This window comes from Heteronotia binoei, chromosome 17, assembly GCF_032191835.1.
Source record: "Heteronotia binoei isolate CCM8104 ecotype False Entrance Well chromosome 17, APGP_CSIRO_Hbin_v1, whole genome shotgun sequence".
Lineage (NCBI taxonomy): Eukaryota > Metazoa > Chordata > Lepidosauria > Squamata > Gekkonidae > Heteronotia > Heteronotia binoei.
This window is the reverse complement of record NC_083239.1, coordinates 48,216,507-48,242,310: the sequence shown is the minus strand read 5'-3', so window position 1 is coordinate 48,242,310 and position 25,804 is coordinate 48,216,507. Positions and strand designations below refer to the sequence as shown.

General features: G+C 50.5%; 1 protein-coding gene across 1 annotated transcript in view; it reads left to right on the top strand.

Annotated features, from left to right (window-relative positions):
* The window catches only part of PRSS16 (serine protease 16), a 31,019-nt gene extending 10,678 nt beyond the window's left edge, over nt 1-20,341 (top strand). Inside the window, exons 2-12 of the mRNA XM_060257545.1 lie at nt 1,797-1,987; nt 3,486-3,585; nt 6,669-6,798; nt 8,373-8,496; nt 9,940-10,017; nt 11,607-11,654; nt 12,775-13,035; nt 13,795-13,936; nt 16,075-16,254; nt 16,979-17,124; nt 20,052-20,341. Of these exons, the coding sequence (XP_060113528.1) occupies nt 1,797-1,987; nt 3,486-3,585; nt 6,669-6,798; nt 8,373-8,496; nt 9,940-10,017; nt 11,607-11,654; nt 12,775-13,035; nt 13,795-13,936; nt 16,075-16,254; nt 16,979-17,124; nt 20,052-20,114 (1,463 nt within the window). The 3' untranslated portion in view covers nt 20,115-20,341. The remainder of the gene's footprint in view (nt 1-1,796; nt 1,988-3,485; nt 3,586-6,668; nt 6,799-8,372; nt 8,497-9,939; nt 10,018-11,606; nt 11,655-12,774; nt 13,036-13,794; nt 13,937-16,074; nt 16,255-16,978; nt 17,125-20,051) is intronic.
* Nucleotides 20,342-25,804: the final 5,463 nt, after the last annotated feature.

The window sequence follows — 25,804 nt, the reverse complement described above, 5'->3', positions numbered from 1 at the left end:
CACCAGAAATTATAGCACCTATTTTTATGTATTTTAATCTATATATGTAATTGTATTGTATTCATAATGTTTATCTGCTTTTAATTGAATCATGACGTAGTCATGTCTGTGAGCCGCCCTGAGCCCGCCTTTTGGTGGGGGAGGGCGGGATATAAAAATAAAATTTATTATTATTATTATTATTATTATTATAGAGAAGGGCAGGATATAGATCTGTGGTCTTCTTCCAGAGAGCACGACTGCTTTGAAAAAGTGCTTTTGTCTCAGCAGAGTGTTTTCCTTCTGCCTTTTGAGTCAGCCAGGAGCATTTGTTTCTTCTGGCCCGTAGCTGGGGTGGCCGAGAGTCTGCCCTGGGTCTTGGGGTCTGCTACTGATTAACCATGTTTAGAATCTTGTGGAATAAGAGCAGCTGACACCCTAGAGCCAAACTTTGACCCTAGCTGTACAACAACATGAGCCAGCACCTGAGAGGGGTTCAAAATATCTATTTTCCTGGGGCCAAATCTGGGGGAGGAGGGATTTTTTTTCAAACCACATGATCAGTTAAAAAAGGCAGGTCAGGTTTTTTTTTTTTAGATATAAATAATTTCATACAGGGCTTTTTTTGTAGCAGGAGCTCCTTTGCATATTAGGCCACACCCCCTGATATAGCCAATCCTCCAAGAGCTTCCAAAGGAGAGCGTTGGAATTCTAGCAGGGGCTCCTTTGCATATTAGGCCTCACACCCTTGATGCAGCCAGTCCTCCTGGAGCTTACAGGGTTCTTCTGACAGGGCCTACTGTAAGCTCCAGGAGGATTGGCTGCATCAGGGGGCGCAGCCTAATATGCAAAGGAGTTCCTACTACCAAAAAAAAAGCCCTGATTTCATATTTAAAGAGTTTAATATGCATTAATGAATGTGGGCCAGGTTTATCCCTGTGTCCTCCCCTCTTCCTCCTAGAACCTGAGAACTCTATGCTCCAGTTCCATCCCCAAATCCCAAACTGAACACAAACTGAGCCCAAAACTGAACACAATACTCCAGGTGAGGTCTTACCAGAGTAGAGTAAAGCAATATTATCACATCAAGTGATCCGGACACTATACTGAATTGGGTCTTTTCCAATTTGTACTTTATTCTATGAATTTTGGAGATGTTGTCGTTTTTGTTGACTGTTTGAGGCTGGTCATTGCGGAAGCCCTGTGCTTTGATGCTCTTGTGCCTGGAGGTTGGCATCTCGAAAGCATAGTGTAGGATTGTGCCTTTCAGCTCCGCCTTTGTGCTTAGAGAGCCAGTTTGGTGTAGTGGTGAAGTGTGCGGACTCTTATCTGAGAGAACCGGGTTTGATTCCCCACTTCTCCACTCGCAGCCGCTGGAATGGCCTTGGATTGGCCATAGCTATTGCAGAGGTTGTCCTTGAAAGGGCAGCTGCTGTGAAAGCACTCTCAGCCCCACCCACCTCACAGGGTGTCTGTTGTGGGGGAGGAAGATAAAGGAGATTGTAGGCTGCTCTGAGACTCTGTCCTTGAAAAAGCAGATGCTGTGAGAGCACCTCTCAGCCCCACGCCCTCTCAGACACTCAGTGTGTCTGTTGTGGGGGGAGAAGATATAGGAGATTGTGAGCCGCTCTGATTCAGAGAGAAGGGTGGGATATAAATCTGCAGTCTTCTTCCACTTCTTCTCAGCCCCACCCACCTCACAGGGTGTCTATTGTGAGGGGAGAAGATATAGGAGGTTGTAAGCCGCTCTGAGTCTCTTGAGCTCAGAGAGAAGGGCAGGGTATAAATCTACGGTCTTCTTCTTCTTCCACCTTCAGGCAGACATTTTCAGCTGTATCGCCAGTACGTCCTGCAGCAGCGGGAAGAACGGGCCATGAAAGACGCCTCGCTTCACTCGGACTTGCTGCCTCGCAGGCCGGTGCTGGGGTCGTGGCATCGCCTCATCGAGAGCACCCTCCGCCAGCCCTTGGACCACTTCAACCGGCAGAACCCTGCCACGTTCAATCAGGTAAAAGGCGGCAGTGCAGCGTGGCCCAAGATGTACTCCTGGGCTGGGCAGGTGTCTCCTTGAGAGAAAGCAGTTCGAGCTTGCAAAGTCAGGTTGCCAACTCCGCGCTGGGGAATTCCTGGATATTTGGAGGTGAAGCCTCAGAAGTAGGGTTGCCAATCCCCAGGTGGGGGCAGGGGATCCCCCAGTGTGGAGGCCCTCTCCCCGCTTCAGGGTCATCAGAAAGCAGGAGAGGGGAATGTCTGCTGGGCACTCCATTATTCCCTATGGAGAACGATTCCCATAGGGCAGGGGTGGCCAACAGTAGCTCTCCAGATGTTTTTTGCCTACAACTCTCATCAGTCCCAGCCAGCATGGCCAATAGCTGGGGCTGATCGGAGTTGTAGGCAAAAAACATTTGGAGAGCTACAGTTGGCCACCCCTGCCATAGGGTATAATGGAAAATTGATGCGTGGGTATCTGGGGCTCTGAGAGAGCTGTTTTTTAAGGTAGAGGCACCAAAGTTTCAGTATAGCATCCAGTGCCTCTCCCCAAAGTACCCTCCAAGTTTCAAAAAGATTAGACCAGGGGGTCCAATTCTGTGAGCCCCCAAAGAAGGTGCTCCTATCCTTCATTCTTTCTAATGGAGGGAAAGCATTTCAAAGGTGTGCGGTTCCTTTAATTGTGATGGTTAAAACTTCCCTTGGAGTTCAATCCTGCTTGTCACAACCTTGCTCTTGGCTCCACCCCCAATGTCTCCTGGCTCCACCCCCAATGTCTCTTGGCTCCACCCCCAACGTCCCCAGATATTTCTTGAATTGGACTTGGCAACCTTATTGGCAACTGACAACCAACAGGTTTACAACCAACGGGATGTTTTTTCCTTCTGGATTTGTAATGGGCTATTATATGTTGTAGATGTTAATATAACCTCGTGTATAGTGCTACATGGTTTGCTTTGTTCTTTACTAATCCCCAGCAGGGAGCAGGGGATCCTCTGGATCACCTCCCATCAGTGCTCCCCTTAAGCTGTGGAGTCTTGTGAGCCAAAATTCAAATTCCTGAGTTGCTGGCATTAAAGTTGTGAGCTACCGCAGCTACCGCGCTGGGGCCGTTTTCCCTGAGCTAAGACAAAAAGGTGTGAGCCGGAGGCTAAAAAATGGTGAGCTAGCTCACGCGAACTCAGATTAGAGGGAACACTGCCTCCCGTCTTGTCCTTCTAACTAGAAATGCCAGGGATTGAACCTGGGACCTTCTGCATGTCAGCAGAGACTCTCCCATTGAGCCACGGCCCCTCCCAAAACTGAGATTTGTATTTTCAAATGAGAAGTTTTCACTTTGAACACAAATGAAGCTGCCCTGAGCCCATTAGGGGAGGGTGGGATATAAATTGAATAAAATAATAATAAAAAATTGAAAATACATCCAAGGGAAAAGGTAAAGGCAACCCGCCCTTTTGTGTAACGATACCTGTGTGTCCCATTATGCATTTCCCCCCCATCTCTTTCCCAACCCACAGCGTTTCTGGATCAATGCGAAATATTGGCGACGTCCTGATGGGCCTGTCTTTCTCTTCATTGGGGGAGAAGGCTCTCTTTCGAAGTATGACGTCCTGTCAGGTAAGGGAGGCACCACGGTCTTGGACTGTGTGAATGCTTGAGGTGGGAGGGAGCCCCTAATGAAGGGGCTGTTTCAACCAGGACTCACAGTGACTCTCGGTTCAACCCCCTCCAGTGCAAGCTTGGCTGTGCGACCTACATTGTGTTGGCCCCGCGGCTTCTCTATGTAGGGTTGCCAATCCCCAGGTGTCAATTGCACTGAAGGCTGAGAATAGAACAGTAGAGAATGGATAAGGATTGCTTTTGAAATGAAATAAGCTTTGGCTGGGATAAAGCACAGAAGTGAAATGGGAAAATTAAATCGATGAATCCTGTGGCATGTATGATTAATCTCCTGTAAATAATAACGTATGCGGCTGAACAGGAAGAACACACAGAAAAATTTTGTCTGTGGAAAAGTTACTTGTAGATTCGGTACAATCCACACTTTTCTAAAGCTTATGGCAGGGGTGGCCAAGGGTAGCTCTCCAGATGTTTTTTTGCCTACAACTCCCATCAGCCCCAGCCAGCATGGCCAATGGCTGGGGCTGATGGGAGTTGTAGGCAAAAAACATCTGGAGAGCTACCCTTGGCCACCCCCTGCCTTATGGCTTCCTTTAATAAATTCAAGTTTGTTTATGGACACAGTTAAGTGAAAGATATTTTGGAGGGCGGTTTATACACGGAACCTTGTGGTTTTTTCCCTTAATCCCCAGGTGGGGGCAGGAGATCCCCCCCGTTTGGAGGCCCTCCCCCACTTCAGGGTAATCTGAAAACTGGAGGGAGGAGGGAAATGTCTGTTTGGCACTCCATTATTCCCTATGAAGACCAATTCCCATTGGCTATAATGGAAAATTGATTCATGGGTCTCTGAGGCTCTGTGTTTTGAGCTAGAGGCGCCAAATATTCAGCATAGCCTCTGGTGCCTATTCTCAAAACATCCTCCAAGTTTCAAAAAGATTTGGACCAGGGGTTTCAATTCTATAAGCCCTTAAAGAAGGTGCCCCTGCCTGTCATTATTTCCACTGGAGGTTTAAAAGGTGTGTGGTCCCTTTCAATGTGATGGCCAGAACTCCCTTTGGAGTTCAGTTAAGCTTGCCCCTGGCTCCACCCCCGAAGTCCCCAGATATTTCTCGAATTGGACTTGGCAACCTGATCTCTGTAAAAGGCATCAGTCTGTGTTTTAAAATTAGGTTTGCCAGCTCTGGGTTGGGAAATACCTGGAGATTTTGGGGGCGGAGCCTGAGGCGGGTGGAATTTGGGGAGGGGAGGGGCTTCAATGAGGCGTAATGCCAGAGGAGTCCATCTTCCCTGACAGGATGACGTCACACAGAAATGAGGTTGTTGCATCAGTGACATCATGAGGCAACGCTCTGCTTTTTTGAGCAAAACTCTATGGTTGGAGCCCAATTTTAACCACAGCGTTTGCCCAGAAAGCACATCATCACCCCTGACGTCACCAGCGCGATGACATCACTTCCGTGTTATGTTGTCGCATTTGGGAGGTCCCCATTCACTCCCGGACCACCCCCCAAATCCCTCCCCGCCGGCGCAACAATCGTACCTGGCAACCCTAGCTCCACCTCCTGTGGCAGCCATTTTGTGCTGGCTCCTCCCCATTGCCTCGAGAGTTCTTGAAGGGCCCCCAAACTCCAAAAGCTTGGAGATCCTTGGCCTAAATGAACAGATAATGGGTTGGAAATGACTTGAACCTCCTTGGAAGACGAGTTTGGGGGTGGCGGCCAGGACCGGATCTACAGTACGTGTTTTTTGAGAGGGCAAAATTAAAAAAAATGATGCCCCCTTTTGGGCCCTTCTATCTTATGATCCCAGAGAATACAATGGACTCCATACCCAATTTGACGCCCCCTCTCCGTCGGCGCCCTGGGCAAGCACCCGCCTCTGCCCCCCCTAGATCCGGCCCTGGTGGCAAGACGATGACTTGCCCCGTCACTTGTGACGCACTGTGGCTTTGCTTCTGTCGCACTAGGGTTGCCAAGTCCGACTCAAGAAATATCTGGGGACTTATGAGGTGGAGCCAAGAGACTTTGGGGTGGAGCCAGGAGACATTGGGGGTGGAGCGAGGAGCAAGGGTGTGACAAGCATAATTGAACTTCAAAGGGAGTTCTGGCCATCACATTTAAAAGGGCCGCACACCTTTTAAATGCCTTCCCTCCGTTTAGAATAATGAAAAACAGGGGCACCTTTTTGGGGGGCTCATAGATTTGGACCCCCTGGTCCAATCCTTTTGAAACTTGGCGGGTGGTTCTGGGGAGAGGCACTGGATGCTATGCTGAAAATGTGGTGCCTCTAGCTCAAAAAACAGTCCCCCAGAGCCCCATATACCTATGGATCAATTCTCCATTATACCCTATGGGAATCGGTCTTCATAGGGAATAACTGCCCAGCAGACATTTCCGCCCCCCCCCCCCACTTTCTGATGACCCTGAAGTGGGGGGAGGGCCTCCAAACCAGGGGATCCCCTGCCCCTAAGTCACAAAAAATAACTGTGCCAAAACCAAAAACTCTTCAATACAAATTCAATAACACACAAGGAGTTTCTAAGGACTTGAAAATGGGCTTTAATGAGGGCTTGTCAGAATGACGTTACAAGGATATTTATTTGGCTTACGAAAAAGCTGTGTACAGTGAAATGTGGTAGAAAGCTGGCGATCACGTGAGGTGATTTTTCCCTTGGAAGCCGATGTCTATGGTTGGACCCCTCGTGTGCTATCGAAGAAGAGGGAGTTCTATACCCCTTGAAGATTATAAATTTCTTAGGAGTCGACAGATAGAAAGGCCGATTTTTCTGTGGGACGTCTTGTTTTTACCCACTTCGATATTGTAGGAACTTGAGTTGCTTATGCATGTATAAAATTGTTCATAATTTGTATTGGAGAGTTTTTGTTTTGGGCACGGTTGTTATTTTTTGCGACTTTTTAAAACTGCGCTGCCACTGTTGTGTTCCATTTCCTTCACACCTGGGGACTGGCATACTCTGAAGGCTCTGCACGGCTTGTTTCTCCGGGCTGCGTGTGCCTGGAGTCTGTCCATGGTGGGGTGACTCTAACAGAAACACTCCGTCTTCTTTGCCCTGATTTCAGGACACCACGTGGAGCTGGCCAGGAAGTTGGGGGCTCTGCTGTTGGCCTTGGAGCACCGCTTCTATGGAGCCAGCATCAACCCGGATGGGTTGCAGGGCCAAAACCTCATGTTCCTCTCCAGCCAGCAAGCGTAAGTCGGCTCCTGGGGTTAAAACCATAGGGGAGAGAGTTGGGCTGTGTGGGGCTTGTCGGCCTCCGGGGGGGAGCAAGCAATAGGAGGTCCATGGGAAAAGTTAGCAACCAAAGGAAACCCTATGCCATGAACATATGAAGCTGCCTTATACTGAATCAGACCCTTGGTCCATCAAAGTCAGTATTGTCTTCTCAGACTGGCAGCGGCTCTCCGGGGTCTCAAGCTGAGGTTTTTCACACCTATTTGCCTGGACCCTTTTTTGGAGATGCTGGGGATTGAACCTGGGACCTTCTGCTTCCCAAGCAGATGCTCTACCACTGAGCCACCGTCCCTCCCCATGAGCCACCGTCCCTCCCCATGGAACAATAACGAACAACTGACAAATGTACCATCGTGATTTATATGAAGTGAATGTGATTGTCTATAATAAATAACCACATTATTATTTTGGCTTTGCTTCTGCTACGCTCGGAAGTCTCTACACTTCAAATTATTAAGATCAGGTACAGTTCCAATACCCAGGCCTTTTTTTTTTTTTAGAAAAGGCCCAGCAGAAACTCATTGCAAATTAGGCCACACTGTCTACATCACCATGGTTTCACACAGGCCATCTAGCCCAACCCCCTGCTCAATCTCTTATGTTCTTATGTCTGGAGCAGTGATGCTCTGTGTTATTGGTGCTTGAGGGGGCAACAGTGGGAGGGCTTCTAGTGTCCTGGCCCCACTGATGGACCTCCTGATGGCACCTGGGTTTTTTGGCCACTGTGTGACACAGAGTGTTGGACTGGATGGGCCAGTGGCCTGATCCAACATGGCTTCTCTTATGTTCTTATGTGACACAGAGTGTTGGACTGGATGGCCTGATCCAACATGGCTTCTCTTCTGTTCTTATGTGACACAGAGTGTTGGATCGGATGGGCCACTGGCCTGATCCAACATGGCTTCTCTTCTGTTCTTATGTTTGGAGCAAGTGATGCTCTGTATTCTTGGTGCTTGGGGGCGGGCATAGTGGGAGGGCTTCTACCCCCACTGATGGACCTCCTGATGGCAACTGGGGTTTTTTTGGTCACTGTGTGACACAGAGTGTTGGACTGGATGGGCCATTGGCCTGATCCAACATGGCTTCTCTTCTGTTCTTATGTCTGGGGCAGGAATGCTCTGTATTATTGGTGCTTGAGGGGGCAACGCTGTGAGGACTTCTAGTGTCCTGGCCCCACTGATGGACCTCCTGATGGCACCTGGGTTTTTTGGCCACTGTGTGACACAGAGTGTTGGATTAGCCTGATCCAACATGGCTTCTCTTGTGTTCTTATGTCTGGGGCAGAGATGCTCTGTATTCGTGGTGCTTGGGGGTGGGCACAGTGGGAGGGCTTCTACCCCCACTGATGGACCTCCTGATGGCAACTGGGTTTTTTTTGGCCACTGTGTGACACAGAGTGTCGGACTGGATGGGCCATTGGCCTGATCCAACATGGCTTCTCTTATGTTCTTATAAATGAAATAAATGGTAGCTGAGTGATCCTGAGAACTGCCCACCTGGTTTCCAAACTTTGCCTCTGTTTCCCTTGCAGCTTGGCTGACTTGGCCTCGTTCCACATGTTCATCACCCAGAAGCTCCACCTGACACAAAACAACACCTGGATTGGTTTTGGGGGTTCCTATCCTGGCGCCCTCGCAGCCTGGTTCAGACTCAAGGTATGGCCCTGAGGGTCTCTCGGGGGGGGGGAGGGCTGTGGAAATGGGGAAGGTCTTGAACTTGTTACTTCAGTGACTACAGAGTGCGTTCAGAATTCCAGCCTCTGCTGCATTCTGTAGAGAAAACAGATAAATAATAATGCTTAGCAGAGATGGAATTCTAGCAGGAGCTCCTTTGCATATTAGGCCACACCCTCTGATGTAGCCAATCTTCCAAGAGCTTACAAGGCTCTTTTTTTGTAAGCTCTTGGAGGATTGGCTACATCAGGGGGTGTGGCTTAATATGCAAAGGAGCTCCTGCTAGAATTCCACCCCTGGAAGTCATATCCATGCCACGTCCGGACTGTCCAAGCTTTTCCTCTTGCCCTTGATCCGTTTTACCAGTTGTTGCAAGGCTTAACTAGTGGCAGGATAGCCAGCTCTGGGTTGGGGAGTCTGAGGAGGGTGGGGTTTAGGGAGGGGAGGGACTTCAGCAGGGTATGATGCCATAGACCAGGGGTGTCGAACTTATTTGTTATGAGGGCCAGATTTGACATGTTAGGAGGGCGTTTGTTAGGAGGGCCGGGCCATGTGTGTACCTATTTATGTAGCAGAGATATAAACTTTATAAAAGACACAAACATCATTAAAGATTTTTTTTTAAAAAAAAACCCTGAAAATAAAACATACTTCTCCCATGGGATCCAGGGAACTGGGCAAAGGAAGCTCTGGCTCTTTCCTTCCTTCCCCAGGGCACCAGGAGGGGGGAGGAGCCTCAGCCAATAGAAGAAAGAGAGACTTGGCTCAGTAGCTCTGCTATGTGATGGAGAGAACCTGGCAAAGCGAGCTGTTCCTCCCCCCCCTTCCTTCCCAAGAGAGGAGCCTCAGCCAATGGAGAAAACAGAGGCTTTGCTCTGTAGCTCCTGTGCAATTGAGCAAGCCTGGCAAAGCAAGCTGTGATGCAGAAGGAAGCAAGAGAGAGGGAGAAGGAAGCAGATGACAGCCAGTTGCTCGGGGACCTGATATTCGGCCCCCAGGCCAGATTTTTGACACCCCTACCCTAGACTACACCCTTCCGAGCAGCCATTTTCTCCAGGGAACAGTCTTTGTAGTCAGGCTATGAACTAAATCTGGGGGATCTCCAGGCACCTCCTGGTGGGTTGGCAGCCCTAGCAAGCAGGACAATGCTTCTGAAAAACTGTTAAGGAACATGAGGGCCATTGAGGGCAGCAAAGGAAACAGAGTCACATGAGGGTCTTGGCCCGCCTCAAAGGGCTCCCATGTTGGATGCCCATTCGTCCTGCTTTTGCTGCTGCCTTTGCTCAAAAGAGGAAGAACCACCTTGGACCACCTCCCCTCGCCCACAAGCCAGCTGAGACCCTGATGCAACACCCACCCCCACCCCCATGCTGAAAAACTCGCTCCTGCCCGGTTCACAGCTTTTCTTCCTTTCTCTCCCACCAGTTTCCACATCTGGTGTTTGCAGCTGTCGCCTCTTCGGCCCCCGTCAGAGCCCAGATGGATTTCACAGGCTACAACAAGGTGAGGTGCAGGAAGCAACCACACAAGACACGTGCCCTGGGAGAATTGCTCAGCTTGCAAGCCAGCAGTCTTTATTTTTATAGGATTTTGGTCTTAGATTTTGTCATCACAATCACAAGACTCGCACAAGGGACGTGCAAAACATTTACCGAAATACCAAAATCTACCATGACAATTATCCAGAAATAACTTGTCTCAAGGTGACAGACGTAAGAACATCTCTGTTTCCCCACATTTGAGAAAGTCCCTGCTGACCTTTGTCTGGGTAGCTAGACTCGTGATCTTCCCACCCATCTAGTGGTTGCTAGGTCAAAAAGTCATGTAACTGCTCTCTGTAACTGGGGCAAAGTATCAAGTCTCTACTGCATGATGGGCACGTGCAATGTGTTACTGGTTTGAGGGTCCCTGTTCATGGTGTATGGTACTATAGTGAGGCCTTGCCCAGAACCGTATTTAGCCCTAAATGGGCCACCCAACCCTGCTAGATTCACCTTTGGTGATAGTGATATATTGCCCCAATAATGAAGGGGAAAAATTGGCGGGGGGGGTCAGAATGTTCGGTTTTAATGTCCTTTCTTTTCTGAGGGGTGTCACGATCATTACCTTTCAGTTGAATGGGACCCACCTATCCTACAGTGGTGTTCCCCAGCATGGTTCCTCTCTGGGTGACATCATGTATTCCACTTGGGGCCTGTGGAGCTTTCCAGAAAGTGGGCGGAGCCATTGTAAGGCAGGGCTTTTTACGGGGTGCCCTCATTCAAACGAAAGGGCTTTCCGCTGGAGGATGGATAAGTCTTCCTTAGTCACTGTGTGGTTCCATGACCTCTCGGTATTCCATTGGATTCCACCTCCTGTGGAAGCCATTTTGAGTTTGGCTCCACCTTCTCTGGAGGCCATATTTGTGTTGACGCTCATCACCACCTCCTCTTGAAATTCCAAATATGTCCACAAGCTTAGACATGTCCTAGGGCCATTTGACTTGATCTGCAGGTATCTGGGGCTCTGGGGGGTGCTGTCTTTTGAGGTAGAGGCACCAAATTTTCAGCATAGCACCCAGTGCCTCCCCCCCAAAACGTCCTCCAAGTTTCAAAAAGATTGAACCAGGGGGTCCAATTCTATGAGCCCCCCAAAGAAGATGCCCCTATCCTTCATTATTTCCAAATGAAAGCATTTAAAGGGCATGTAGCCCCTTTAAATGTGAAGGCCGGAACTCCCTTCGGAGTTGAATTATGCATGTCAGAACCTTGCTTCTGGCTCCATCCCCAAAGTCCCAAGATATTTCTTGAATTGGACTTGGCAACCCTATACTGGGGGCAGGGATCTCCCTGCAAGCCTCCACCCTTGGAGGGAATTCGGATGCCTAAAGCAGGGGTGGCCAACGGTAGCTCTCCAGATGATTTTTGCCTACAACTCCTATCAGCCCCATCCAGCATGGCCAATGGCTGAGGCTGATGGGAGTTGTAGGCAAAAAAAATCTGGAGAGCTACCGTTGGCCACCCCTGGCCTAAACTATGAGCCGACAGTTTGATTCAGCATAAGAATTCTGCACAATTCCTTACCCCCTTTTTCTTTTGCTCCTGATTCTCTAGGTTGTTGCTGAGAGCTTGTCGAATCCGGTGATCGGTGGTTCCAAAGAGGTCTGTATTTCATTCACGTGCAATGGAAGGGTTGGCCAGGGAAATGTCTTACACTATAGTGGGGTATTTGGGCGCCTTGGGTCTGGTGGGAGCAGCTGCAGTTTCTGCATGAAGGGAAGGAGGGGTGGGGGACGGGGGGCGGGAGCCAGCTTCCACTTGATTATCCCAGATGGCGGGGCCTAATGTGCTAATATCAGGGGGTCTGGCCTAATATGCTAATGAGTTCCTGCTGGCCCACGAATGATATTATAAGTTTCTAAGTGGCCCTTGGCAGAAAAAAGGTTCCTCACCCCTGGTATAGAGTATCCAATTCAGGGGGTTTTTTTCCAAGCAGGAACGCACAGGGTCGCAGTTCCTTGGCTTGATCTCCGAGGGTGTGGCCTAATAGGCAAATGAGTTCCTGCTGGGATTTTTCTACAAAAAAAAGCCCTATGTGAAACAATGGTGATGTCAGGGGTGTGGCCTAATAGGCAAATTATGTCAGGGGTGTGGCCTAATATGCATATGAGTCCCTGCTGGGATTTTTCTGCCAAAAAAGCCCTGATCCAGTTCAATATGTTTTCTCTCCAAATTAATCGTTACGTCATCGAGACTGCATTGCTGACAAAATAGAAATGCATCATGCTTACCAATAAAGACTCACACCCTGAGTGGTGTGTGAAACGTCTGCTGAGCACTCCATTATTCTCTGTGGAGACTGATTCATAATGGAGTATAATGGAGAACTGATTTGCGAGTATCGGGGGCTTGGGCGGGGCTCGGTTTTTTTAAGGTAGAGGCTCCAATCTGCTACATAGCATCTGGTGCCTCTTCTCAAAACACCCTCCAGTTTTCAAAAGGATTGGACCAGGGGGTCCAATTCTATGAGCCCCAAAAGAAGGTGCCCCTATCCTTCATTATTTCCAGTGAAGGGAAGGCATTTAGAAGGTGTGCGGTCCCTTTGAATGTGATGGCCAGAACTCTCTTGGAGTTCAATTATGCTTGTCCCAGTCTTGCTCCTGGCTCCACCCCCAAAGTCCCCAGCTATTTCTTGAATGGGACCTGGCAACTCTACTCCATGGTCTGGGACAACCCTTCTCCTGCCTTCCCCAGAAGTGACTCTTTGGCTCTTCCCGTGCAGTGCCGTGACGGGGTGGCCGAGGCCTTCTCCAGCGTAGACAGCCTGATCCAAACCGGGCAGCTGGAGAAGCTAGCAAAGGACTTCCGCTCCTGTGAGCCTCTGAGCGGGAGCGCCAACATCTCCAATTTCGTCAGCGGCCTGGCCGACATCTTCATGAGCCTCGTGCAGTACAACGGCGAGCTGGGCAGCGTGGAGAAGCTGTGTCGGATCATGACCAACCGGACTGTCTCTCCCTATCAGAGGCTGGTCGCTCTCAACGATGTAAGTTTGCATTCTCCCCTGGGTCCTTGAGTCTGTTTGCGGGGTATGGTTGCCAGTCCCCAGGTAGGGGCAGGGGATCCCCCGGTTTGGAGGCCTTCCCCCCGCTTCAGGGTCATCAGAAAGCAGGGGGAGGGGAGGGAAATGTCTGCTGGGAACTCCATGATTCACAATGGAGACCGATTCCCAGAGTATAATGAAGAATTGATATCTGGGGCTCTGGGGGGGGGGCTGTTTTTTGAGTTAGAGGCACCACATTTTCAGCATAGCATCCAATGTCTCTCCTCAAAACACCCTCCAAGTTTCAAAAGGATTGGACCGGGGGGTCCAATTCTATGAGCCCCTAAAGAAGGTGCCCCTATCTTTCATTCTTTCCAGTGACGGGAAGGCATTTCAAAGGCGTGCGGTCCCTTTAAATGTGATGGCCAGAACTCCCTTTGGAGTTCAGTAATGCTTGTCGCAACCTTGCTCCTGGCTCCACCCCCAAAGTCTCCTGGCTCTACCCCCAAAGTCCCCAGATATTTCTTGAATTGGACTTGGCAACTCTAGTCCCAGGAGTCTCCCAGATTGAGTGCTGCAAAGAGATCTTGACTTCTTTTGTGGAGGCTGTACAGAAAGGAGGAGGAGAAGAAGAGAGAGACTCCAGCTCTTAGGGGGCGGGAAGTAACCCAAATGCCACCACTGTATTTTGCACTAATAGCTTCAGGGGCAGACCCCTGAACAGAAATGACGCCCTCCAGGTGACTTCTCTTGTTTCAACAGAATTTCCTGGACGGCATGACGGTTGGCTGTGTCAACAATTGTTACAAGTGCTCCATGGAGGAACTGCGCAATACGACCGTCAACATGTGGGGCGTTGGCGAGAGGCAGTGGGTCTTCCAACAGTGTACTGAGTTCGGATACTGTGAGTGAGAAAGCAGGGTCCCCGGGACTTATTTTGAGCAGGAACGCGGTTCCGGCTGGGCTGGCGGCAGGGGGCGTGGTCTCATACGCAAATGAGTTCCTGCTGGGCTTTTTGTACCAAAAAAAGAAGCGCTAGTTGCTATTCTGCAGGTAGTAAAGCAAAGGTGGAATTCTAACAGGAGCTCCTTTGCATATTAGGCCAAGCACCCCTGGTGGAGCCAATCCTCCAAGAGCTTACAAGGCTCTTTTTTGTAAGCTCTCGAAGGATTGGCTACATCAAGGGGGTGTGGCCTAATATGCAAAGGAGCTCCTGCTGGAATTCCACCCCTGTGGTAAAGCAGTGAACAGATCCCTGAGTAAAACTACTCCAGTAAACTACAGAATTTCACAAGGCTTAAACAATGCGTCTCTGTTGAATTCATAGAAATACAACACCATCTTTACCTTGCAACAGGAGTCCCCAGGCTGCGGACTGGTTCCGGTCCATGGCCTATTAGCAACCGGGCCGTGAGTTGTATAATTATTTCATTATATATTACAATGTAAGAAGAAGACGGCACCGGATTTATATCCTGCCCTCCACTCTGAATCTCAATGTGGCTCACAATCTCCTTTATCTTCCTCCCCCACAACAGACACCCTGTGAAGTGGGTGGGACTAAGAGAGCTCTCCCTGCCCTTTCAAGGAAAGCTCTCTCTGCCCTTTCAAGGAAAGCTCTGCCAGAGCTATGGCTGATTTAAGGCCATTCCAGCAGCTAGAGGAGTGGGGAATCAAACCCAGTTCTCCCAGATGAGAGTTTGCACACTTAACCGCGGCACTAAAATAAAGTGCACAATTGTAACCACCACCACCACCACCACTCCTGCCGGTCCATGGAAAGATTGTCTTCTACAAAACCGGTCCCTGGTGCCAAAACCGTTGGGGACCACTGCCTTACAACAGTCACTCATTCCTACCACAGGATGAAGTCATGGGCGCTTGGGAGTAGGCAAGGTAGGCCCTTGCCTAGAGCGCCATCTGGTGGCCAGGGTGTGCTCCTGTAGCGGAGAACACATGGCTGGCAGAGAAGGAAGTTCACATGTGGCTTCACGGAACTTCAGCAGGGCTCACTTTGTAGCAGGAGATCCTTTGCATATTAGGCCACACCTCCCTGATGTAGCCAATCCTCCAAGAGCTTGCAGTAGGCCCTGTAAAAAGAGCCCTGTAAGCTCTTGGAGGATTGGCTACATCAGGGGTGTGTGGCCTAATATGTAAAGGAGCTCCTGCTACAAAAAAAGCCCTGCAGGAAAGAGCATTATTATCCTCATAATCAGATGGTGTTCTGTTTCTAAGAATTCAACAGAGACTCATTGTTTAAGCCAGGGGTGGCCAAATTTGCTTAACATAAGAGCCACAGAGAACAAACGTCAGATGTTTGAGAGATGCGGAACATGGACATCAGGTGTTTGAGAGTAGGAAGGAAGGAAGGCAAGTAGATGGGGAGGGAGGGAGAGGTGGAAAGAAAGCAACTTTAACTTTAAATGCATTTCATTAGAGAAGTGATTTCAGCGGGGCGTAATACCAGAACGTCCACCCGCTGAAGCAGCCATTTTCTCCAGTTGACCTGGAGAGCCAGTTTGGTGTAGTGGTTAAGTGCGCGGACTCTTATCTGGGAGAACCGGGTTTGATTCCCCCACTCTTCCACTTGCACCTGCTGGAATGGCCTTGGGTCAGCCATAGCTCTCGCAGAGGTTGTCCTTGAAAGCTGCTGTGAGAGCCCTCTCAGCCCCACCCACATCACAGGGGATCGTCTGTTTTGGGGGGAGAAGATATAGGAGACTGTAAGCAGCTCTGAGACTCTGATTCAGAGAGAAGGGCAGGGTATAAATCTGTGGTCTTCTTCTCCTCTATGTTTTGCACCCACCCGGAGGTCAGCAGCCCAAGGTACATCCTTTGTGTGAGCATCTCCACTGCAGGATAGAGAGAGGAACATGAAGGCACCAAGAACACTCTGAATTGGTGCTGCACAGTCTCTGGGCTTCTCTGCTTGCTCCTGCGTTGTTGGGAGGCTTCAAGGGGGGGGACTTCTGCTGTCCTCGTCGAATTTTGGAGGCTGGGGCAGCTCCTGATAAGCCTGAATTGCTCTCTCCCCCCCTCCAGTCCAGACCTGCGAGGACTCCAGCTGCATTTTCTCCCGCTTAATCGATCTCCAGTATATGGCGGACGTATGCGTGGAAGTCTTCAACATCGCCCAAGACAGGATCCAGGAGGGAGTGGGCTTCACCAACGAATACTACGGGGCCGACCACCCCAAAGCCAGCCGTGTCCTCTTCGTTAACGGTACGGAGAACGGGGCGGGTGAGCGGGGCTTCTGGCTTGGCATGTTTAGGGTGCAGTTAGGGTTGCCAAGTCCAATTCAAGAAATATCTGGGGACTTTGGGGGTGGAGCCAGGAGATTTTGGGGATGGAGCCAGGAGACACTGGGGGTGGAGCCAGGAGCAAGGGTGTGACAAGCATAATAGAACTCCAAAGGGAGTTCTGGCCATCCCATTTAAAGGGACCGCCCACCTTTTAAAACGCCTTCCTTCCATAGGAAATAATGAAGGATAGGGGCACCTTCTTTGGGGGCTCACAAAATTGGACCCCCTGGTCCAATCTTTTTGAAACTTGGGAGGGATTTTGGGGAGGAGGCACTGGATGCGATACTGAAAATTTGGTGCCTCTACCTCAAAAAACAGCCCCCCCGAGCCCCAGATACCCCCGGATCAATTCTCCACAATTTTCTATGGGAATAAGTCTCCGTAGGGAATAATGGAGTGCCCAGCAGACATTCCCCTCCTCTCCCCCCGCTTTCTGATGACCCTGAAGCGTGGGGAGGGCCTCCAAACCGGGGGATCCCCTGTCCCCACCTGGGGATTGGCAACCCTACTGTACTTGGGCCCTGGAACCGTGGCCAGCTCCGCTTCTTCTCTTGGATTTGTGCTGCCAGGATCAGCGCTGCCCTTTGAACTGGATCCTGCTATTCACGTGACCCTCTCTCATTGAAATCTCTCTGCCCGCCTAGGTGACATCGACCCTTGGCACTCGCTGAGCATCCTCAAGAACCAGTCCAGCTCCGAACTAGCCTTGGTGATCAATGGCACAGCCCACTGTGCCGACATGTTGCCCTCTTCGTTCACAGATCCGTTGCCCTTGGTCCAGGCCAGGAAGGTAAGGGCGGCCACGAAGCCTCGTGTGGAAATCTTGGCAGGGGATCGTCTGGAATCTTTTCTGGTGCCAGTTCCATTTTCCCCTGGTAATTCCTGGCCCCTGGCTTTGCAGGGTCGTCAGCCACAAAAAACCTTCTAAGTTATACTCCCTCTAAGCTGTGGAGACTTGTGAGCAAAAATTCTACTTTGAGAGCCAGTTTGGTGTAGTGGTTATGTGCACGGACTCTTATCTGGGAGGACCAGGTTGGATTCCCCACTCCTCCACTTTCAGCTACTGGAAAAGCCTTGGGTCAGCCATAGCTCTGGCAGAGGTGTTCCTTGAAAATGCAGACTCTTATCTGGGAAAACCGGGTTGGATTCCCCACTCCTCCACTTTCAGCTGCTGGAAAGGCCTTGGGTCAGCCATAGCTCTGGAAGAAGTTATCCTTGAAAGGGCAGACTCTTATCTGGGAGAACCAGGTTTGATTCCCCACTCCTCCACTTTCAGCTGCTGGAAAGGCCTTGGGTCAGCCATAGCTCTGGCAGAGGTTGTCCTTGAAAGGGCAGACTTTTATCTGGGAGAACCATGTTTGATTCCCCACTCCTTCACTTTCAGCTACTGGAAAAGCCTTGGGTCAGCCATAGCTCTGGCAGAGGTGTTCCTTGAAAATGCAGACTCTTATCTGGGAAAACCGGGTTGGATTCCCCACTCCTCCACTTTCAGCTGCTGGAAAGGCCTTGGGTCAGCCATAGCTCTGGAAGAAGTTATCCTTGAAAGGGCAGACTCTTATCTGGGAGAACCGGGTTTGATTCCCCACTCCTCCACTTTCAGCTGCTGGAAAGGCCTTGGGTCAGCCATAGCTCTGGCAGAGGTTGTCCTTGAAAGGGCAGACTTTTATCTGGGAGAACCATGTTTGATTCCCCACTCCTTCACTTTCAGCTGCTGGAAAAGCCTTGGGTCAGCCATAGCTCTGGCAGAGGTGGTCCTTGAAAGGGCAGACCCTTATCTGGGAGAACGGGGGTGGATTCCCCCACTCCTCCACTTGCAGCTGCTGGAATGGCCTTGGGTCAGCCATAGCTCTCGTAAGAGTTGTCCTTGAACGGGCAGCTGCTGTCAGAGCTCTCTCAGCTCCACCCACTTCACAGGGTGTCTGTTGTGGGGGAAGAAGATAAATAAAAATAAATAATAATAATATATTTTATTTATATCCCGCCCTCCCTGCCGAAGCAGGCTCAGGGCGGCTCACATGCAAATAAAGGAGATTGTAAGCCCCTCTGAGTCTCTGATTCAGAGAGAAGGGTGGGGTATAAATCTGCGATTCTTCTGCTATTGGCATTAAAGTTGTAGGTTACTGCATAAATTAGCTTGCTCTGGGGCCATTTTGCCTGAGCGAAGACAAAAATGTGTGAGCCAGAGGCTAAAAAACCGTGAGCTAGCTCACGCCAACTCAGCTTAGAGGGAACGCTGATTCTAACATAAGAATGTATGTCCTATGCTGGATTAGATAGTCCAGTCTTACTGGCTTTTCAGTTCCTAGAGTAGCCCATCTGGAGTTTGCTAACAGATCATGAAAACAACATCTCTCCCTTTTTCGTTGTTTCCAGAATCTGGTACTCAGGGGTATACTTCTTCTAAACATGGAGGTTCTGTCTTTTGGGGGCCACTCAATACATCCTAAATATACTCATGTAGAGAGTGATTAAAATGTGGAATTGGCTGCCAGAGGATGCAATGATGGCCATGGGAATAGATAGCTTTAAAAGGGAATTACATAGATTCATGGAGGATATGTCTGTCAGTGGCTACTAGCCATGGGGACTGAGGGGAACCTCCCCATTCAGAGACACTAAACCTCTGAATCCCAGAGCCAGGAGGCAACACCAGGGAAGGCCTCAGCCTCTGTGCCCTGTTGTTAGCTGTCCAGAGGAACTGTTTAGCCACTGTGTGAGACAGGATGCTGGATTAGATGGACTATTGATCTGATCCAGCAGGGCTCTTCTTACGTTGTTATCAGGGGAAGGCCTCAGCCTCCATGCCCTGTTGTTGGCCCTCCAGAGGAACTGGTTGGCCACTGTGTGAGACTGGACTAGATGGACCACTGGTCTGATCCAGCAGGGCTCTTCTTATGTTATTATCAGAGGAAGGCCTTGGCCTCTCTGCCCTGTTGTTGGCCCTCCAGAGGAACTGGTTGGCCACTGTGTGAGACAGGATGCTGAACTAGAGGGACCGCTGCTCTGATCCAGCAGGCCTCTTCTGATGTTCTTGTGAGGGGAAGGCCTCAGCCTCTCTGCCCTGTTGTTGACCCTACAGAAGAACTGGTTGGCCCCTGTGTGAGACAGGATGCTGAACTAGAGGGACCACTGCTCTGATCCAGCAGGACTCTTTTTATATTCTTAGGAAGGCCTCAGCCATTCTGCCCTGTTGCTGGACATCCAGGGGAAGTGGCTGGCCACTGTGTGAGACAGGATGCTGGACTAGATGGACCACTGCTCTGACCCAGCAGGGCTCTTCTTATGTTATTATCAGAGGAAGGCCTTGGCCTCTATGCCCTGTTGTTGACCCTACAGAAGAACTGGTTGGCCATTGTGTGAGACAGGATGCTGGACTAGAGGGACCAGTGCTCTGATCCAGCAGGGCTCTTTTTTAATTCTTAGGAAGGCCTCAGCCATTCTGCCCTGTTGCTGGACGTCCAGGGGAAGTGGCTGGCCACTGTGTGAGACAGGATGCTGGATTAGAGGGACTCTCTCGGGTCTGACCCAGCAGGCCTCTTCTGATGTTCTTATGTATGCTTCCACTGACAGCAGTTAAAACCAGAAAGTCATGGTGGTGTCGTGGTTGGCCTAGGGTCGGAATCTTGCTACGTGGTCTCCAGGGGAGCATTTTGTCTCAACCATGGCAACTCTATAACTAACCCTGGCTTTTCTCTCTCCTGCCTTCTTTCTGTGCAGTTCATCGATGCCCAGGTGAGCGAATGGCTGGAATTAGCGCAAAAGATGACCGGAGACCTCTGAGTGGCCAAGTGGGAAAAGGAGTTTTTACTTGTTCGATTTGTTTGATTTATTTGTTTGAATTTGACCCATCTGTACTGCCAGAGTCCCCTCTGGAGGAATTCTGTGTGGACATCCCCCCCTGAGGGAGAATCTGTGCATCCTCTTGTTCCTCAGTCCTGGAGACTGGGCTTTAAAAAATTTTTTTTATATATATAAAAACTTTTAAAATACAGACTTTTAAAACATTTTATTCGAGTCTTTCCAAATTTGTCTGTGTGTGTGTGAGAGAGAGAGTGTGCATGGACACCAGAGTCTTGTGAGCGAAAATTCTATTTTGGGAAATACTGGTATAAAGTTGTGAGTGTACCGGATTCGTTACAAGGTGCTGGTTATTACCTTTAAAGCCCTATATGCCCGAGGACCTGTTTACCTGAGGGACCGTCTGTCCCCACACGTTCCCCGGAGAGAAGATGATATTGGATTTATATCCCGCCCTCCACTCCGAAGAGTCTCAGAGCGGCTCACAATCTCCTTTACCTTCCTCCCCCACAACAGACACCCTGTGAGGTAAAAGAAGATATTGGATTTATATCCCGCCCTCCACTCCGAAGAGTCTCAGAGCGGCTCACAATCTCCTTTACCTTCCTCCCCCACAACAGACATCCTGTGAGGTGGGTGGGGCTAGAGAGGGCTCTCACAGCAGGTGCCCTTTCAAGGACAACTTCTACAAGAGCTATGGCTGACCCAAGGCCATTCCAGCGGATGCAAGTGGAGGAGTGGGGAACAAACCCGGTTCTCCCAGATAAGAGTCTGCCCTTTCAAGGACAACCTCTGCCAGGGCTATGGCTGACCCAAGGCCATTCCTGCAGGTGCAAGTGGAGGAATGGGGAATCAAACCTGTTTCTCCCCAGATAAGAGTCCGCACACTTAACCACAACGCCAAACTGGCTCTCCAGTACTAAGATCTGGATCTCAACATCTCCTAGTGATCCCCGGGCTGAAAGAGGCGAGACTGTCGACCACCAGGGATCGGGCCTTTTCAGTGGTGGCCCCCTCCCGGTGGAATCAACTGCCGGAAGAGGTTAGGGCCTTGCGGGACCTCGCTCCGTTCCCCAAGGCCTGTAAGAACGCTCTCTTCCGGCAAGCCTTCAGTCGACTGTAGGAGAATACTGGAACAACTGGCGCCCTGAGAATACGAGTAACCTCTAATTTGTTAGCACCAGCTGTAGATTGTTTTAACTTGTACATTAAACAGTACAAGTTATTATAATAAAACCATTAATTGATTTTTATGACTGCAATCATAGTATACTATGATTTGATGTAAGCCGCCCTGAGCCCGCCTCGGCAGGGAGAGCGGGGTATAAGTCAAATTAAACATAAACATACTGCATTGTGCTCTGAGGTCATCCTTCCTGAGCTAAGACAGAAATATGTGAGCTGCCAGGCTAAAATCTATGAGCAAGATCACGCTAACTCAGCTTAGAGGGGACACTGGCGGGCACCTGGAGGTCATGGTGACCAGCCCCTACTGGGGGTCTGGAGGATATTCAGGGAGGGGGCTGAATAAAGCCTGCCCCTGCCTCCCACCTCTGGTATTCCAAGAAGGTCTCCCCTCCAACTACTTGCCCAGAGTTGACTCTGCGTAGCTTCTGAGATCTGATGAGATCGGACTTGCTGGGGTGCAATCCAGGTCACGGCCATTTCATTCAGTCTTGTTGAAGTTCTATTAATGAATCTAGATCTACTTGTTAGGGGCAGAAAGAGAGCCAGTTTGGTATAGTGGTAAAGTGTGCGGACTCTTACCTGGGAGAACCGGGTTTGATTCTCCACTCCTCTGCTTGCAGTTGCTGGAATGGCCTTGGGTCAGCCATAGCTCTCGCAGGAGTTGTCCTTGAAAGGGCAGCTTCTGGGAGAGCTCTCTCAGCCCCAGCCATCTCACAGGGTGTCTGAGGAGGGGAGGGAGGTAAAGGGATTGTGACCGCTCTGAGATTCAGAGTAAAGGGTGGGATATAAATCCAATATCTTCTTCTTCTCCTCCTCCTTCCTCCTTCCTTCCTTTTCTTTCTTCTCTTCCCCTTCTGTCTCAATCAGTACTCCCTCTAAGCTGTGGAGTCTTGTGAGCAAAAATTCTACTTCATGAGCGACTGGCATGAAAGTGGTGAGTGAGTGATTTAGCTCCTGCAGAAATTATTGTGCTCTGGGGTCATTTTTCCTGAGCGAAGACCAAAGTGTGTGAGCTGGAGGCTAAAAAATGGTGAGCTAGCTCATGCTAACTCAGCTTACAGGGAACACTGGTGTCAACTGCAGCCTAGAAATCCGAGAGGAAGTGTTCCCATCGCTTCAGTTCTGTGACAAGCAAAAAAAAGAAGCACCTTCATTTCTTTGTGGCCAGCAGTGCGTTCAGGGCATTGGGGCTGGCTAGCAAAAAGCTGCAAAACGAAGTCAAGAAAAGTGTGTCTGGGCTGCTGTTTGTGGAGGAGTCTTGCTAGAGCCATGAGCTATGAACAGCTCTCAGACGCAGGAGGAAACGTGCAAGGGGCAGTTGTTATTTGCCCTCTGACATTTCAGAGTTTCTTTATCTTGTTGCCCGCCTAGGGCTTGGCAGACTCCACTGCTGACTGTAGGGTAGCCAACCTCCAGGTGGACCCTGGAGATCTCCTAGAATTGCCACTAATTTCCAGCCTACAGAGATCAGTTCCACTGGAGAAACTGGCTGCTCTGGAAGGTGGTCTCTGTGCCGTTATACCCCACTGAGGTCCCGTCCTTCCCCAAACCATGCCTCCTAAAGCTCCACCCCCCCCAATATCCAGGAATTTTCCCACCTGGAGTTGGCAACCCTAGTTATGGCGATCAAGCCTGCAAATTCTTCCAGTCCCCAAGTCCCAGGTGTGTCGATTGTATTTGCACACCTGGCTGTCATTTCAATCTATGGCCGTTCAAACCCAGGAGGAGTTCCCCCTCCATTTTCAGATGGTGAGTTCGAAAGCTGCCACGGCTTCTGCAGACGGGAAGTGCACTGGCGGGCCAGCACCTCCTCCGGCTTGCCCTTGTTCTTCGGCAAACGGCTCCTCTGCAGACAAGCCCTCCTGCTGCAGCTCTCTCAGGTCCTGGATCTCCAAGGCGAGGGCGTGCAGCTGGTCGAAAAGCGCCCGGTCAGCCTGCCGCACCCTACGCTGGACGGCAAGGGAAGAAGGGTTTGTTTTCTTTTTGCACTGCAATCTGCCGAGCACAGGAGTATCTCTAGCGAAACAAAAGAAGGCCTTGCTCGGCTGAGTAAAGAGGGAGTGGCGGAGTGCAACCGGTTTCACGCTTCTGTGCAGTGGAAAAGGAAAGGTCCCCCGTGCAAGCACCAGTCGTTTCCGACTCCGGGGGTGACGTTGCTTTCACAACGTTTTCACAGCAGACTTTTTTACGGGGTGGTTTGCCCTTGCCTTCCCCACTCTTTTAAAGATAAAATTTATTTGGTTTGAGGAGCCAGCCAGACTCATTTTTCAGCCTATCTCAGGTTTATATTTAAATAATCAAATGCTCCAATTGTTGCTACCCTAATCTTAACCTATTAATGCTTTCTTGCAGTTTTATTAAACTATGACAGATATTGTATATAAATAAATGGAGGCGCACCCCTGGTTCTTAGTGACCACAACAAAAAAAGCTATCCTCTAACCCATACTCCCTCTAGTTTTTGTGAGCAAAAATTCTACTTTGTGAGCTACTGGCATTAAAGTTGTGAGCTCCTGCATAAATTAGGTTGCTTTGGGGGCATTTTTCCTGAGCTGAGACAAAAATGTGTGATAAGGTCAAGGTAGTCCCCTGTGCAAGCACCAGTCGTTTCCGACTCTGGGGTGATGTTGCTTTCACAATGTTTTCACGGCAGACTTTTTTATGGGGTGGTTTGCCATTGCCTTCCCCAGTCAGCTACACTTTCCCCCCAGCAAGCTGGGTCCTCATTTGACCCACCTCGGAAGGATGGAAGGCTGAGTCAACCTCGAGCTGGCTACCTGAACCAGCTTCCACTGGGATTGAACTCAGGTCATGAGCAGAGAGCTCAGACCACAGTACTGCAGTACCGCTGCTTTACCACTCTGCGCCACGGGGCAATGAGGGTGTGCTTTATCTGGCAGGGGGTGGCCAAACTGGCTTAATGTAAGAGCCACATAGAATAAATGTCAGATAGTTGAGAGCTGGAGGGAAGGAAGGAGGGAGGGAAGGAAGGAAGGAGGGAGGGAAGGAAGGAGGGAGGGAGGGAGGAAAGGAAGGCAGGAGGGAGGGAAGGAAGGAGGGAGGGGAGGGAAGGAAGGAGGAAGGAAAGGAGGGAGGGAAAGAAGGAGGGAGGAAAGAGGAAGGGAAGGAGGGAGGGAAAGAAGAAGGGAGAAAAGAGAGGGAGGGAAGGAAGGAGGGAGGAAAGGCAGGAGGGAGAAAAGAGAGGGAGGGAAGGAAGGAGGGAGGAAAGGAGGGAAAGAAGGAGGGAAGGGAGGAGGGAGGGAAGGAAGGGAAGGAGGGGAGGGAGGGAAGGAGGGAGGGAGGGAAAAAGGAAGGCAGGAGGGAGGGAAGGAAGGAGGGAAGGAGGAAGGAAAGGAGGGAGGGAAAGAAGGAGGGAGGGAAAAAAAGGAAGGAAGGAGGGAGGAAAGAGAGGAAGGGAAGGAGGGAGGGAAAGAAGGAGGGAGGAAAGGAAGGAGGGAGGAAAGGAGGGAGGGAGAAAAGAGAGGGAGGGAAAGAAGGAGGGAGGGAAGAAAAGGAAGGAAGGAGGGAGGAAAGAGGAAGGGAAGGAGGGAGGGAAAGAAGGAGGGAGGAAAGAGGGAGGAAAGGAAGGAGGGAGAAAAGGAGGGAGGGAGAAAAGAGAGGGAGGGAAGGAAGGGAAAGGAGGGAAGGAAGGGGGGAGGAAAGGAGGGAGGGAAAGGAGGGAGGGAAGAAAAGGAAGGAAGGAGGGAGGGAAAGAAGGAAGGAGGGAGGGAAAGAAGGAGGGAGGAAAGGCAGGAGGGAGGGAAAGAAAAGGAAGGAAGGAGGGAGGGAAAGAAGGAGGGAGGGAAAGAAGGAGGGAGGAAAGGCAGGAGGGAGAAAAGAGAGGGAGGGAAGGAAGGAGGGAGGAAAGGAGGGAGGGGAGGAGGGAGGGAAGGAAGGGGGGAAGGGAAGGGAGGAGGGAGGGAGGGAAGGAAGGAGGGAGGGAAAGAAGGAGGGAGAAAAGAGGGAGGAAAGGAAGGAGGGAGAAAAGGAGGGAGGGAGAAAAGAGAGGGAGGGAAGGAAGGAGGGAGGAAAGGAGGGGGGAAGGAAGGGGGGAAGGGAAGGGAGGGAGGGAGGGAAGGCAGCCGACTTATGGTGACCCTCTTATGGGGTTTTCAAGACAAAAGACGTTTAGGGATAGTTTGCTGCTTCCTGCCTCTGCATAGCAGCCCTGGACTTCCCAGGTGGTCTCCCATCCAAGTCCTCACCAGGGCCAGCCCTGCTTAGCTTCCGAGATGTGACACGATCAGGCCATCTGGGTCAGGGCAGAGACAACCCGAGGTGCTTTGCCCTTGCCAGCGTCTGCACAGCAGCCCTGGAGTCCTTTGGTGGCCTGGTCTCCCGCCCATACTAACCAGGACTGACCCTGCTTCGCTTCCAGGATCTGGGGAAGAATTGGGGGAGGGGGGGGGCTCACCATTTCAGCATACAACCAGGTTATCTTGTCATGTAGACTGGAACATTTTCTTTCGGTCCCCTTGGCCACT